Raw genomic sequence first — 13,861 nt, 5'->3', positions numbered from 1 at the left:
TATCGCATGTGGAGGTTGTGGATGACAGACGGCTCGTTCAGGTGGGTGAGTTCTGCCATGTCGTCGGCCTTGTCGAACTTGGCCGGATTGACCTTGTCGACTGCGTCTGCATCGACTTCTTGCTGGGTGCCATTGTCGCATTGCACGAGGAGGCGCCCGCCAGGCAGCTCCTCGACCACCCAGCCTCGGACGAATGCCGTGGTCGGATCCCTAAGCCAGACATAGCGCTTGCCCGAGAAGTCGTTTTCTCCCTCTACGATGCCTCCCAGGGTCGGTGCGTCGTTGCCATCCTCGGATATAAACTGCGGCGCGAATGTGCCGACTGGGGTACTGTTTCGATGCGAATTGGAGCGTAGGCGCGTCGAGTCGCTGCGGCCCAGCAGGGGGCTGCTCAGGTTTGTGAGGGACTGGTTTCGTGCGTGACCCATGCTGGCTTCGGTTTCTATGGGCGGCGGCGAGGAGACGAGGGCTGACTTTGGGCGCAGGGCGCTGGGGGTTAGGCCTGGGGATGGCGAGGCCGTGTTGCGTGCGAAGGGGCTGTTGCGCGAGTTGCGTGCGAAGGGACGGCCATTCCCATTGTGAGCAGGCCCGCTCATGGTGGGTGGGTGTGGTGTTGTGGGTAGTGAATAGCGATACTGGGCGGGAGGTGCGACGACGGGGTTACCTTCCCATTATGCGTGGAATGCACAAGTGGGGACCAAGACTCGTGCAGGGGAACCAGATGCAGAAGCTCAACTATGTACAAAAGATGCACGGCCTGGATCCGTCCCAGGTGAAGTTTCTGGTTATACAGATGGGTATGCAGAGGGACGGCTGCATGCGCTACGCACTGGTGTAAACAAACTCTCGTCGGCGCTCGAGCCACGCAACCTAGCAACCGCCGACCGACGCGCCGCGCCGCGGCGAGCGAGCCCACGTGATGACTAAGGTGAGAGAGAGATCAGGTTCGGTGGAGTCCGCCTCATGAAATTGAACATTGTCGCTCTCTGCGCCTAGAATCTCCATCGAGCCTCCACAACGCGCTCCGTCAACGCCATCACCTACTGCCGTCTCGTCGCCGCTGCCTCTTGCCCCTCTTCCCCACTGCTTCTTGCTGCCTCATGTATTGACGGCGAGCGCAACCGTGGTAAGAGACGCGTAGAGCTCCAGCACACATCGAGTGGCTTCAAAAATGGCAGACCACTCCTCGCAACAGCCCTATTACCGGCTGCCCTTTGCCTATCCCCCCCAGCAGATGCAGCCCTCCGCGCCTCCAGAAGAGCACCGTGGCCCTTCGCACATGCAACAGGCGCCTGCCCCCGATGCCTTTGCTAGCATCCCGGGCCTGCAACATTCTGCGTTGCCTGGAATTAACCTCTCTGCCTACGGTCAGAACAGCCAACAGCCCCCATTTCCACCGCGTGAGTAGTCAACTCTGAAACCATCTCCACACATGTAGACACGGCTGCTGACAATCGCATGTAGCTGCTTGGCCGCCTCAACTGCCTTCAGACCCAAGTGCATGGCTGCCATTCTTACAGCAAAATGGCATGATTCCTCCACCTCCCATTCCTGGCTTTGGCGCCCCTCCGCCTTTTCCTGCCCATGCGCCCCTCCGCCTTTTCCTGCCCATGCGCCCCTCAACCACGCGACATCGATGGCCTTCTCCCCGCAGAACCCCCCACAGCCCCCAGTAGCGGCTAGCGATCGCGTACAAGGCGTTGTCGGGGACAGCGAGAGGGAGGATGGCGAGCTCAGTGATAGAGAGGCTTCGCAACCTGTAGCGCGCAACGCATACGGTCGAGCTCGCCCCGAGCCCCCTCGCTCTGTTCCGCAAGTCTCCCGTACTTCTCCCCAAGCAGAAGAGGGCTACAACCCTGATCGCCCCGCAGATGGTCAAACAGTACCTCAGGAGCCAGCTCGAAAGGCTCCAAAGCAAGCGAGCCCTCAGAACCCAATGGACAAGATACAGGATGCCCGGGACGAAGCCAAGCAGTTCATCAAAGTCCTGAACAGTAACAACATCACCTATCGCACCTTGGCGAACGAGAATCTCGATCTCGAGCTCCTCAGAGGTTTGTACCAGAGCCTCAATCTGCCCTCGGAGCCCGCGCCTATCGTACTACCCAAAACTAATGGTGCTCCGCCCATTTCGAGCACGAAATCTCCACAGCAGGCATCTATTCCTGCGATCAACACCGATGTCACTCCTGCGCAGGCGACTAAATCAGTTGCGTCTCCAACCGGTCCAGTCGATCGAAAAGACTACATTGCACGCCTGCAAGCCGCGAAGATGGCGAAGGTAAGAGGTGCAGCCAGGGCCAGCCCACCACAGAAAACACCGCCTGCACAAGCGCCTACTCCTACACCCGCTGTCAAGACGCCCCAGGCCATCACAACACCAGGTGCAAAGCAGCCTGTGACGGACGAACAGAGGGCACGGAATACTGAGTTGATAAGACAACGCTTGGAAGCGATCAAGGCGAAGCAGAAGCCAACGACCACCGTGACTAATAATGCAACGGCATCCGTGTCCCGGACACAAAAACCGGACTTGGGTCAAGCAACGGCAGAACATGCCACGCAACCAGCGCCATCAAGCACGAGCACTTCAAACACTCCAACCTACACGCCCTCCTTCCCTGGAATACCCGGATTATTTATGAACGCGCCACCCAGCTTCAATAGTGGTGCTCCAGTTGCGCCGAAGCCATTACCCTCAGTTCCGCAGAAGCGGCCTGCCCCTTCAGAGACTGAAGTTTCTACACCACGCGGCTCAGTGACCCCCTACACTCGACCTTTGGGCCAGTCTCCCCACTCACATCATGAGGAGTCTATGATCATCCAAGTCAGTGATGACGAGTCCAACGGTAGCGATATGGACATTGATGATGATCAGGCTGCCCCAGGACCATCTGCTGCATCGCCAACTTCAATACCAAACCAACACCAGGCCCTTGGAAAGTTTCCCAATTTCCCTTCTCGCTCGGGGTCTACCATACCCGCTTCCTCTACAGTCAGCACACCTGGTCCCCAAACCCCCACCACGATTGTTCGCGAAAAGGAGCTAGAGGATAAAGAAAAACAACTTGTGGCGATGCGACTGACCCTGAAGAAGAAGCTTGCTGAGAAGCGCGAGAAGGATAAGGCGGCGGCGGCAGCCGCTATGGCAATATCTTTGTCTGGAACCCAAGATCCGTCAACTCCAGGGCTGCCTCCTCAAAGTGTCTCTCACGCGACACCCACGACCGACTCGGTCCAATCAGCTCCTTTGCAGCTTGTTGATGCTTCTCGCACCGCAGCACATGATACCGTCGACCCTGTGAGGCACACCAAGCGACTTCGGCGCGCAGAAATTCAATCGAGGCTGCCTTCGTTAGACGCTGAGATTGCGAGTAACACGAGCAGGATGGCCCAGTTGACTCAAGAGATGGAGCAATTGATGGCAGAAAACAAGCGGATTGCGATAGACAAGGAGCAGTTGACTCAGGAGCTTGAGAATCTTGGAATTGACACTGAAGGCATGTCGCATGCAGAACTTCGTGCTAAGAAGGATGAGATCGACCACGAGACGTTACCAACGAATACATCGCAAGGTGCCAGCCTGGGCCCGCAACCCTCTGCGAGCGACGTTCCTAACGCTTTCATCGAATCTTCCAAAGCTGGATCTCCCAAGCTCACAGGGACTGAGCAGATCATTGGGTCTGATCCATTGCCAGCTCAAAGGCAAATCTCTGGTAGGTTGACCATTCTTCCTGGACTTGGACAGACAGCACCACATCTACCTGAAACTGAAGCGACACTTCCCCAGACGCCAACTATGGACAAGATTATCCCTGTACCGGACGACACAATTTCAGCGCAACGTGAACCGCAAGTACCAGCTTCACAGGATGTTTCACTCTCAGACCAGCTGCACGCTCCCATTGATATTGAAGAATCGACTGTCGATGCAACCGTTGCACCTGGCGCACATAGCTCCGCCACTCCGCTCGATGATGATGAGGACTTTTACAGCCCTGCCCCGCCAGCGGAGACGAACCCCGTAGCCGAACCTCAGACCCAATCAGAATCGTATCCTGGTGTTGCGAGATCTCCATCCGAGGAAGGGGAAGTGGAGATGTCCGAATCTGAGGAGGAAGAGTATGAGCCAGATGAGCCTATGGTCATCACGGACACGCACATACAAGAAGCACAAGCCCCTGAACCGGAGACTGCACAATCCATTGCTACGTCGCAAGTATCTACTGAAGATGAGGAAGACTATGAGCCACCAGATGTCGATCAGGATATGTCTGATATCCAAAGCGAGGCTGCGACTGCAGAGCATATCCTAGATGTGCCTCCTATTGAAGTAGAAGACGGTGCTATGGACATCGCTACTTCGTCTGACGAAAGCTCGGATGATTCAGACTCGGACTCAGAATCGACATATGAGCCTGAAGTCGACAACACAATTGCAACGAACAATGTGCCGCAGGATAATAACAACACTACTAACAATCTAGCAACTGCATCAGTGCCAGAGCCTGTATCTGCGACATCAAACACAAACTCGGAAGCTGTACGTACATCTCCCTCCGGGATGCCTAGCTGACCAAGAAAAGGCAATCGCGGCAGAGGTCGAGGATGAGCCAGCTAGGTTTACTCCATATGAAAGCCCGCTTCGTATGTTCAAGTCCTACCGCTACCATCCGAGCTATGCGCAGGATGTCGCAGGTGGATTCCTGTCCTTGACTTATAGCCACCAAATTGACCCAGCGAAGCGTCTATGTCAGTACGAAGCTGCAGGCGGCTCTTGCAATGACCCTGAGTGTTCTGATCAACATTTCCGGGACATAGGAATAACCGGTACGTGACAGGAGGTATCCCACATCTGTTCGTCTTCATCCCGCCATTGTACGCAGACTGACTTGGACACTGTGTAGGTGAGAAGCTCCTGGTTCAGCTAGGAACAGCCAACCCCGGCAAGACCCCCGACGAGAAGCAGAGGTGGAACGATGGCCTGCGCGGTGTTTTGAAAGAGCTTCGCCAGAAGAACATCAAAGACCCCAACGGTATCGCCGTAGAGATCGCCAAATACCGTCGTCAGTTCCTCGATGACGACACTCGAGTAGTCAATTTGTGACTCATGTAGACATGGGAGGGTCTCTACGGGGTCATCGCACGGTAATCCTGGTTCCTTCGTGCCTCTGACCCCTACCCTTATTATTGCAGTAAAGTGCTTTTTGTTCCTTATTCTCGCTACCCACGAGCCGGTCGACAGTATATACCGACGGCCTTTTCATGGATATTCGCTGGTATACAGCATTCGACCGTAATCATTCGAAACGGCGCAAGGCGCAATGTCTTCGACTGTAAGCATCGATACCCTCTGCATTGGCATGGAGTTTGGTTTTGCCACTTTGGCCCATCATTTGGATGAGCTTTAGGGAGGGAGTAAATGGAATCGGGGCCTAGTCAGATATACATGCATAGGACATATTGGTAAGGGTCACTATACCAGCTACTACCGTCGGTTGCGACGAATCATGTCCATCCACATTGAGCTGCCCCGTCTCGGCTCAGAGATTTGGATATCTCAACGACGGATTGTGATAGCTGAGGTAGATAGCTGTGGCTTTGGTGATCCTAGTTAGGTAGATAATTGAACTATTTGGTATATCGATATGTGTCTGAAAATAGTCGAGTGTTTGTAAATGTGATGTTATCGTGCTTAATTGCTAAACACTACAGGAGGTAGGCCAGTTAGGGACCTGGCCATTTCTGAAAACCTCGTGAGCTCCCCCCAGGAAGGCGACGCTGTGATTGTATTCTCCACCACTTCGCTTCCGCTCTCTCCAGATCAAATTCCCAGACTATACTAACGCCTAAATGTAGCCATCCACTTCAACAACGATATGATAGGGGAACATGGAGTCTTGCAACGTACCAGGTCTGTTTTGGAAGGGAACAAGCCTGTAGTAATAGTAAAACTAAAGACTGCAAACAATACGTATGCAGCCAAACTCAGCGGGAGCTTTGATGACAGAAGATTTCAATCATGTCTTTGCTCGTGTAAGACGCAGATATCATAGCTCTCTTTGATCCTTGAAACCCTACACTTCAACCCCCCACGCCGCATCCCTCCTCTCAAACTCCGCAACCTCAGACGCCCAATCCGCGGCCTGTTTCCCCGCCACTTGTTCTACAATCCACAGCGACGAATCCAAGCCCGAACTCACACCCCCAGCATTCACAATCCGCACCCCGGCATCCGTAGTCCCAGCATCAACCCACCTCTTGCGCACCACATTGATATTCGACCGGCCACCAGCCGCTGCATCATCAGCAACCCGCTTCAGCATCTCAAGTCCAAGATGATGCGTAGTAGCCGTCCGACCCGCCAAAAGCCCCGCCGCAGCAACGAGAATCGACCCGGAACACACACTCTGCAGAATCCGCTTCCCCGTCTCCTTCCTCGGCGCACTACCCGCGAACTTCTGCAGCAACGCACCCAACTGCTTGCCCTCCTCGCTCTCGATTAGCTTCTGGATAGTATCGAATCCCGCGCCGGGGATCACGAGGATGTCGAAGTCCTCGATCTTGGGCTCGATTTCTGCGAATGTGGCGTTGGGCGTGTATACTAGGGCGCCGGCGTCGGTTTGGATGGGGTTGTGGTGCGCAAAGGAGGTTATGGAAAAGGGGCTGGGTCCGTCGAAGGGGCGGCAGGAGTAGATTTCTACTGGGCCCGAGAAGTCGAGCAGGTCGGCGTTGGGGTAGAGATAGACTGCTACTTTGAAGGGGCCGGGCATGTTGGCTAGTAGGATAAATATAAAGGATGACGAGAAAAGTTTGGAGTTGGAAGTAAGGTTGTATTTGGCGAATAGCTGGTGGGGTGATAGAATTTGGTCTACTGGAGTTGCTCTTATACACGGATGTCAGACCGGAACGGACTGTTGTTTTGTTCCCGCATCCGAACGGTTTCACGAGTCTAGGCTTCTTGCGGTGATGAGCATATTCATAACTGAATGCACGGCTTTTCTGTCAGCCTTGTATAGTAAGACCAAGATGATGCCTGAAGTTGTGTGATGTTTCGAGGATGCAGAAGAAGCGGAACTAACCACCCCACCTAGGGGAGGTGGTCGCTCGGCTAGCCACTCACCGGGGCACGCCATACACCACACCACAGTGCCCGACACATTCCTTCTTGCCACAACAATGGCGATCTCGTATCTGGTCGTCTGTTAGGGATTTTGTACAGCCAAGTTCAAAGGTTGATGAAGTTCCCGTGTTTAGTTGCCTATTATTAACTTACCCGTACTCACTCCCCGCCTCATGCGATGCCGCGTTTGTGGACCGTGAAGTAAGCCGGCTTTTCGCGTCTCAACTAGTCGCTCACATGAGGAAGTGTGACCATAACCGGTCATACGGAGCGTGCAATAGGCATGGTGTTGAACAGTCTCTGGAACTCTCCTGTGCACTCAGCATCCATGGCACCGCTGACGCAAACATCGTTAAGAGGATATTCAAAGCGCCTACGTCCCAGTGCTAGCAAATATCGTAGGCTCAGACGCAAATTTGGGTACCACCATCACCGGATCCTTGAAGACACCATATTGAGACGAGGATATATCCAAAAGTAAGGCTAGCCAAGGTGAAGATGGCTGAGACGTACCTTGCGCGATACATTTGCAATGTCTTCTTTCTTCACAAGACCCAACCGTCTCACTACAATTTAAAGCGGTTCGGAACTACTTAGAGCCCCTCAGACATCGCTAATTGAAAGACATTGTGTCACGCGAAAGGGTGCGGTAGTATTTCACTAAGCGGCAGCGTTGATCTCCAACGAAGTGAAAGCTACCCCGGATATAATAAAGCGAAGCACCTCCATCAACATATTCCTCACCATAAACAAGCTCAATTGATCTCGTACATAACTGATCTTTACAGCAACCACAAGATGGCCTCTTATCGCACTCTTGGAGTTGGGCCAAATGCATCCGAAGACAGTATTCGCGCAGCCTACAAAGCTCTCGCACTCCAGTATCATCCCGACAAAGTCGACAAACTGAATCGTGCAGAAGCCACCGTTCAGTTCCAAGAAATCCAAGCGGCCTACGAAGACTGCCTGAAGCGTCAAGATTACAACCGTGGAGGATAGCTCGGATAATACTCGCTTTGACTTCTGTAGCCGCACTAGCACATTACAAAGCGAGTTGGAAGATGGCGCCGAGGATTTAGATTGGCGCGGTAAGCTCCCAGAGGGTATCGGTGGGTCTGGAACTGCATGGTGGGACGCACTTGAGGGAAACGAGCCCGGCCCTGTCAAGCGATGGGCAAAGGTATCTGCTAAAGCCCAGCAAAATGTTGGAATGAAAGTGGACGCTACTGCACGCTTCATCCTGAATGCAGAGTACCAAGATGCATATGAAGGCTTCGAAAATTGGCGCCGCAAGCATATCGAAAAGCGTGACCAAGAAGAGCGTCTCCAAAACGATATCGACGCCATGAGTCTACGCCTACGAGATCAAGCTCGCGCAACGCTTGCAGAGAAGCGAAGCGCGCCAGGCTATCAGCATGATGACTATCAACAGTTCAACTTGGATGAAGAGCAGTTCTTCGAGGATGATAGCTCCAAGCGTACGGGTACATGGCGTGACAATCACAACACCCTAGCGTCCGGCAAGATTCCCGTGCAACAGCGATACACGCTGTTCAAGAAGCAGGTCTCAGCGATAGAAAGACGTCTTTCGACCTTTGATCCGGAGTTCCGAACCAAAACCGAGCTGAGGCGCTGTGCGAAGTCTCGCAATTGAACCCAGAACGCCGACCGTCTCGACCTACCTTGGAAGAATCAATGTAACCACAACCATCTCCGCACTCAAAGTACTTTCACAGAACCGGCGATAGCTCAACTAGAGCGTAGGCGCTTTGAAAATCCTCTTATGGACCCAGAACGCGTTCGAGAAAGGGATAAAGCACGACGAGAAAAGAAGTTCGAGATTGAGATGATGGCAAAGATCAGGAAGAATATGACGGAGGTCAAGGCATTGGAGGGCGCTCATGGAGTGGATAAGGCTAGAAAGGTGCTGAAGGTTGCTCACGGAGTGAATAAGCCAGCGTTGCTAGAGCATGAGCCGGTTCCTTATCAACGTGGTGCTGCTGTGTCTGCAATGCAGTGCCATGAGCTTGCTGCTGTACCAGAGAGCTGGGAAGATGAGGTGGAAGCGGAATAGCTCCTCGTAGGTTCTCGTGCTTACTAGTTCGTGTAAACTGGTGGGTTTAGCGTAGCATATACCAATGTGAAGGGAGAATGGAAAAAAGCGGCATGGAGTACGTTAATAGACAGACGTATAAATACAAAAGGCCACCCTCTCTCAACAGACAATGGCACTAGTGGCTAAGCGCTATTCAACGCTCTCTAGTCGCCGCTTCGCCAGGCAATCCAAGTTTTCAAGAATATTGCGTGACAAGCCACAAGTAGAGTTCCTATGCCTGTCCCACCTTGGACATGCTTCTTTACCACTGACCACAAAATGCTCGCAAATACAATACATGTCAGTACAACCATACTGACGATGAATATGCCCTCGTGGTTTGGCCCTTCGGTGATGAGAACGCCATACCCTTTGCAGCCTGGAGGATGTTCTATGAGCCGTTTCGGCAGAATATCGAGCCATATGTTGCGGTTTGAATCAATTTTCCCGATGCCGTGATCGAGATAATGAAGGAAAGCTTCCGATGGTGGTAGAGCTGACCCAGGTTCATAATCTATATCGGTATTGGGAGGCAGGCAGTCGGGCCGACGGAGGACAGCTATGTATGAACGGAAGAAGCTCCACAGCTTAAACTAGACAGATATCAGTACCATTTACTTTGTGCGGCTTGATAGGAAGATTTACCTCGTCACTCCACAGTCTTGGGCTTGACTAGGAAGTTGATGCGTGACCAATGTCCACGCACTTCGCGATATCGTTTCTTCATCTCCAGAAACAACTGCTCGTCCGATTTGATATTCGCCAAAGGGATCTCAGAAAGTTTCTTATGCCCACCGGTGTTGATGCATAGAGCGAAGAATCTCTGACCATCGGCTGTTTTCACCAGATTCTGACATTTGTCTTCCTCGCCCAGTTTCTTGTTGTTCCCATCGGGTTTATCTGCAGCTGTTTCCTCGGGAGGCGTTGTGCCCGTTTCCTTGGGACCTTGTGAGTCGGAGGCCGTTGTGGCAGTATTACCCTTTAAGTTTTTCTTTGACGAGCAAGCACTTTGCGTTACTTGTGAGCTTGGTGGAGGGGAAGGTATAGGGTCCTGAAACGAAGATGCCAGCCTGTCGAGGTCTACTCCACAGTTGCGAGCAAAGTCACCGTAGAGGTTTACTCCGCAATCCTGTGATGTATAAGCATATTACAGCAGTGAAGCGCAAATCGGGGTAGGATAGCATAACGGAGATTTGGGTGACGTGGGAATAGAAACTACACTTACACACTGCCACTCAATGCGGCGATATCCCTCCCTCACCGTCGGCCGCGACAATTTTCTCAACCATTCAATCCAACAGCGGAAGGAAGTTGTCCGTGGAGCTGGTTTCCTCGAAGATGGAACTTCTTGGTATTCGCTTCCTCCTTGTTGAGCGCTCCGAATTGGCCCCTCGGAAGATGAAAGTTGCTAAAGTTCAGCTGCCTTGCGTTTAGGGTCATCGGATGGATGGAAACTCCTAGAGTCGTTAGGATCGTTCGGGTCTTGTGCTCTGTCGACTATTGAGCCTGACTCAAGTATTGGACGCTTTTCGAGCTTCGATGGTATCTTTTGCGCCGTTCTTCTATGAGAGAGTCCGTAGAAGTTGTCGTGGCCATCAAAATCAACACGGGGCGAGTCAACAGAGAATGGGAGAGCAGGATGTTTCGACCGGTCTGTACTCCAATATTCGATCGGTTCGTCATGATTCAGTATATCTCCCAAATTATTTTGGAAATCTTCATCAAGAAGGCGAATTGTCTCCACCCTTGACGGGCTTGCTACTGGGTGGCTTCTGGATCCAGGACGCCGCCTTGAATATGGCATCTTAATCTTCTAGTTGTAGGCAATGCAATTGAGCCGAACGGTGCTGTAGGTCAAGAGCCAATTTTGGATGGGGTTCTGTGCTGTATGCGAATATCTACTGGGTTTGACTTAGCATAGGCGCGTGAAAGGTCCGAGTCGATGTTGGGAGCTCGAGCTGAGGATCAAAGCTGATAGAGGTTCGTAAAGTATCGGCGCGAGCTGTAACTAAATACCAGATCTGGGATTTTCCAAGACTGACTGAGACAATCACCTAGAGACGATTAGATAGATGATTGTCAAGCTGAATGTACATACTGACCGGGTTGCTGTCACGCCCGCCCCCACTGGGTTCATCCTATGCCCCTCCATGATGTTTCCAAGTAACTATCTAGTCCTTGGATGTGTATAGCGAAGGCTTAGTAACAGGAGCTCTCGGATTAACCATTGGTCTTTGGTCTAGATATTACAAGAGGGGCGCGAAAATCACTGAACTTATCTCTCCTTTCACGACAGAGAAGGGTCGAAGCTTTTTGTATCGCACAAAAAGAGCACTCTTAGCCTTTTATCCTTCTGTAGGATGAAATGTGCAAAGTTGGGCGTTTTTCCCACTAAGGTCTTGCCAACTAAGTTTGCAGTAGTTTGCTTCCAATCGATGACCTGTGATCTCTAAAGGTTCAAGGTCTTCGTCTGCTCCAGCCACGGTAGTCAATTCCTAGTAAGGTATCTTGATTCGCGTTAGCGAAAGTTATCCTTCAAGTGAGTCCATTCTTATTGTGTTCAATAAATCTTTTGGCAATCTTGACAGCTTACTCGCAATGATTGATGGACATGATCGTAAAGAGGACTTGAAAAGCGCCTACACCCTATCTGATCTATCGCTAGTTCTGTGAAGGTACTTTGAGTGCGGAGATGTTCGTGATTACATTGGGCCTTCCAAGATTGGAGGCAGATGGCAGCACAAATTTAGTCGGTGATGGATTAGCATTGCAATGAAGGATTCGGTTGAGTAACATCTCAAACGTGGAAATACGTTTTGATCGTGACAACGGCGAACAAGCTCGAGAATTTCTGACTTCGTGGTTGTCGGCAAATGCCCGTGTAGTGCTGCGATGTCTAATACTTACACTGAATATAGCCTGGGGCATGGCCCGCAAGATTAAGGAGCAAACACATAAGAAGAACATTATAGGGATTTTGGGGAGGTTCGAGGTAATGTGAGGATTAGCAAGCTTGTATTTTGGGTAGGTGAACAACATCCTGTAGTTCACTATCTTATTAAAGCTACATCTTGATAAAAAAAAATCAAATGTCAACCCTTCTAGAAGCACTCTATGGATTCCTCGTACGAGTAAGTGACCATGACGAATACTCAAATGGCTAGTGACGGAAGGCTACGTAGAATCTTCGAGTAAGTGGACCCCTGACAAGAATGGAGAGAAGCAGAGCAAACGATAAACGTAATGTTTATCAAGGCTTAATAGCGCCGTCAGAAACGCGCTGTGTCGTCTTCTTAGACACAAGATCTTACCGCGGGTGCTGCCGTATACCGTGTGATATTAGTATACCAGTGATCACACTGTATAGAACTGCCGAAGCAAGTGTATGAAGACCAAGTGCCAGAGCCGGCACACCTTTCAAGGGACGATTAACTACTAGCAGGACTAGTGCTAGAAGGGGACCAAATACGTCTTGGTAGTCTTCGTAAAGTAGAAGGAGGCGGCGGATTCCACCCTGCTCGTCTTGCTCGGCCATTCCATGCACTGGCACCCGCACCTGGTGCCAAACCACAATAAACACAATGAACACGATCAGGGCGACCAACAGTAGCCCCAACATCATAGAGTTCAAGGGCGTATCGATGGGATAGCTCGAAAGGGGAGATGCGAGCGAAAGCTCTGGGTAAAGTCCAGCTAGGAAGCAGCCAAGAACCCAGCATATGATGTAAACAGACAAATACAGTCCTGTTTTGATGGCGAAGAGGTACAACGCTACTCCGACATGGTAGCCCCACAGCTTCAAGGCCTGCAGGGGGGTAAGATCCTCCTCGAAGAGCCGATCAGTAAGAGAGTGAAAGGTACTGGTCATGCGAGGGTTCTTATGCACTAGCATAGCAAGTTCGCACTCGACCAGTACAAAAGAATATGTCTCGCTCATCTTCCTCGCCCATTCAAACAGAGTAGCTGACTGCAGTGGCGTGCCGCACAGAGGACACACATTTCGCAGAGCAGTGGACTTCAACATGTCGTCAACACATTCGCTGCCGACGAGGTGACGACATGGTAAGAACTGTAGAGCGGTACAGGCAACCTCATCTGGATCTCCTGGGTCGTCCTTTACTCCGAATGCGCGATGACATATGAAGCAGCGCTCGTCCACTGGTGCAGGCTTTGCGGGCGGGAACTCATGGCGCAAAGTTATGGATAGTTCGTTCAGGAGACGCACCTGGTATACCATGGTGGTGCTCCAATTAAGGTTGAGTTGAATTGTTGTGTACAGGGGTATGATTGTAGAGTGCTTGTGAGGAGAGTATCACCTGCTCGGTGAGTAGAACTTATAGGTACGAGTAACTTGCGATTTCCATATTGTGTGTGAATGTATCACTTCAGTCGGGAGATATTCTGGAGACATTGTTGAGCAACACCCGGCATATATGTTGTGAAAGCGTCGAAGTTCCAATGCTTTCCGTTCGCCATAACAAATGTCCCGTGTTACCAAGGCGATCGTCATAGAAGGCGTGCGTTGAAATGTTGTCCATATACATTCACACTGCTAACATGAAGGACTTTTGAGACCAACTTACACCAAAGTGAATAGTGTAATGTGCTTTTTGTTAGTGATATTATACACATTGTGCGTCCGC

At 51.5% G+C, this 13,861-nt stretch overlaps 5 protein-coding genes across 5 annotated transcripts; 2 read left to right on the top strand and 3 right to left on the bottom strand.

The window, feature by feature from the left end:
- Positions 1-1,171: 1,171 nt before the first annotated feature.
- Positions 1,172-5,107, top strand: K460DRAFT_410763 (uncharacterized protein; the record flags this gene model as incomplete). Its single annotated transcript, XM_040937412.1, has 4 exons — positions 1,172-1,404; positions 1,465-4,543; positions 4,587-4,830; positions 4,908-5,107. The coding sequence occupies 4 exons, from the start codon at positions 1,172-1,174 to the stop codon at positions 5,105-5,107; spliced, it is 3,756 nt and encodes a 1,251-aa protein (XP_040782725.1).
- A 513-nt stretch (positions 5,108-5,620) lies between these two features.
- On the bottom strand, positions 5,621-7,052 carry K460DRAFT_371368 (transcriptional regulator). The gene has a single exon (XM_040934342.1). The coding sequence runs from the start codon at positions 6,771-6,773 to the stop codon at positions 6,078-6,080; it is 696 nt and encodes a 231-aa protein (XP_040782724.1). The 5' UTR covers positions 6,774-7,052; the 3' UTR covers positions 5,621-6,077.
- An 869-nt stretch (positions 7,053-7,921) lies between these two features.
- On the top strand, positions 7,922-8,777 carry K460DRAFT_296544 (uncharacterized protein; the record flags this gene model as incomplete). Its single annotated transcript, XM_040929643.1, has 2 exons — positions 7,922-8,055; positions 8,174-8,777. 2 exons carry the CDS (start codon positions 7,922-7,924, stop codon positions 8,775-8,777), a joined length of 738 nt encoding a protein of 245 aa, XP_040782723.1.
- A 605-nt stretch (positions 8,778-9,382) lies between these two features.
- On the bottom strand, positions 9,383-10,901 carry K460DRAFT_410760 (uncharacterized protein; the record flags this gene model as incomplete). Its single annotated transcript, XM_040937411.1, has 4 exons — positions 9,383-9,811; positions 9,877-10,347; positions 10,518-10,675; positions 10,730-10,901. 4 exons carry the CDS (start codon positions 10,899-10,901, stop codon positions 9,383-9,385), a joined length of 1,230 nt encoding a protein of 409 aa, XP_040782722.1.
- A 1,624-nt stretch (positions 10,902-12,525) lies between these two features.
- K460DRAFT_410759 (uncharacterized protein) lies at positions 12,526-13,455 on the bottom strand (the record flags this gene model as incomplete). The annotated part of the gene is made up of 1 exon (XM_040937410.1): positions 12,526-13,455. The coding sequence occupies one exon, from the start codon at positions 13,453-13,455 to the stop codon at positions 12,526-12,528; it is 930 nt and encodes a 309-aa protein (XP_040782721.1).
- Between the last annotated feature and the right edge of the window lie 406 nt (positions 13,456-13,861).

The sequence above is a fragment of the Cucurbitaria berberidis genome, assembly GCF_010015615.1.
Source record: "Cucurbitaria berberidis CBS 394.84 unplaced genomic scaffold K460scaffold_7, whole genome shotgun sequence".
In the NCBI taxonomy this organism is placed as follows: Eukaryota; Fungi; Ascomycota; class Dothideomycetes; order Pleosporales; family Cucurbitariaceae; genus Cucurbitaria; species Cucurbitaria berberidis.
Note: the sequence above shows the minus strand (reverse complement) of the source record. Positions and strands in the feature narration are given on the sequence as shown.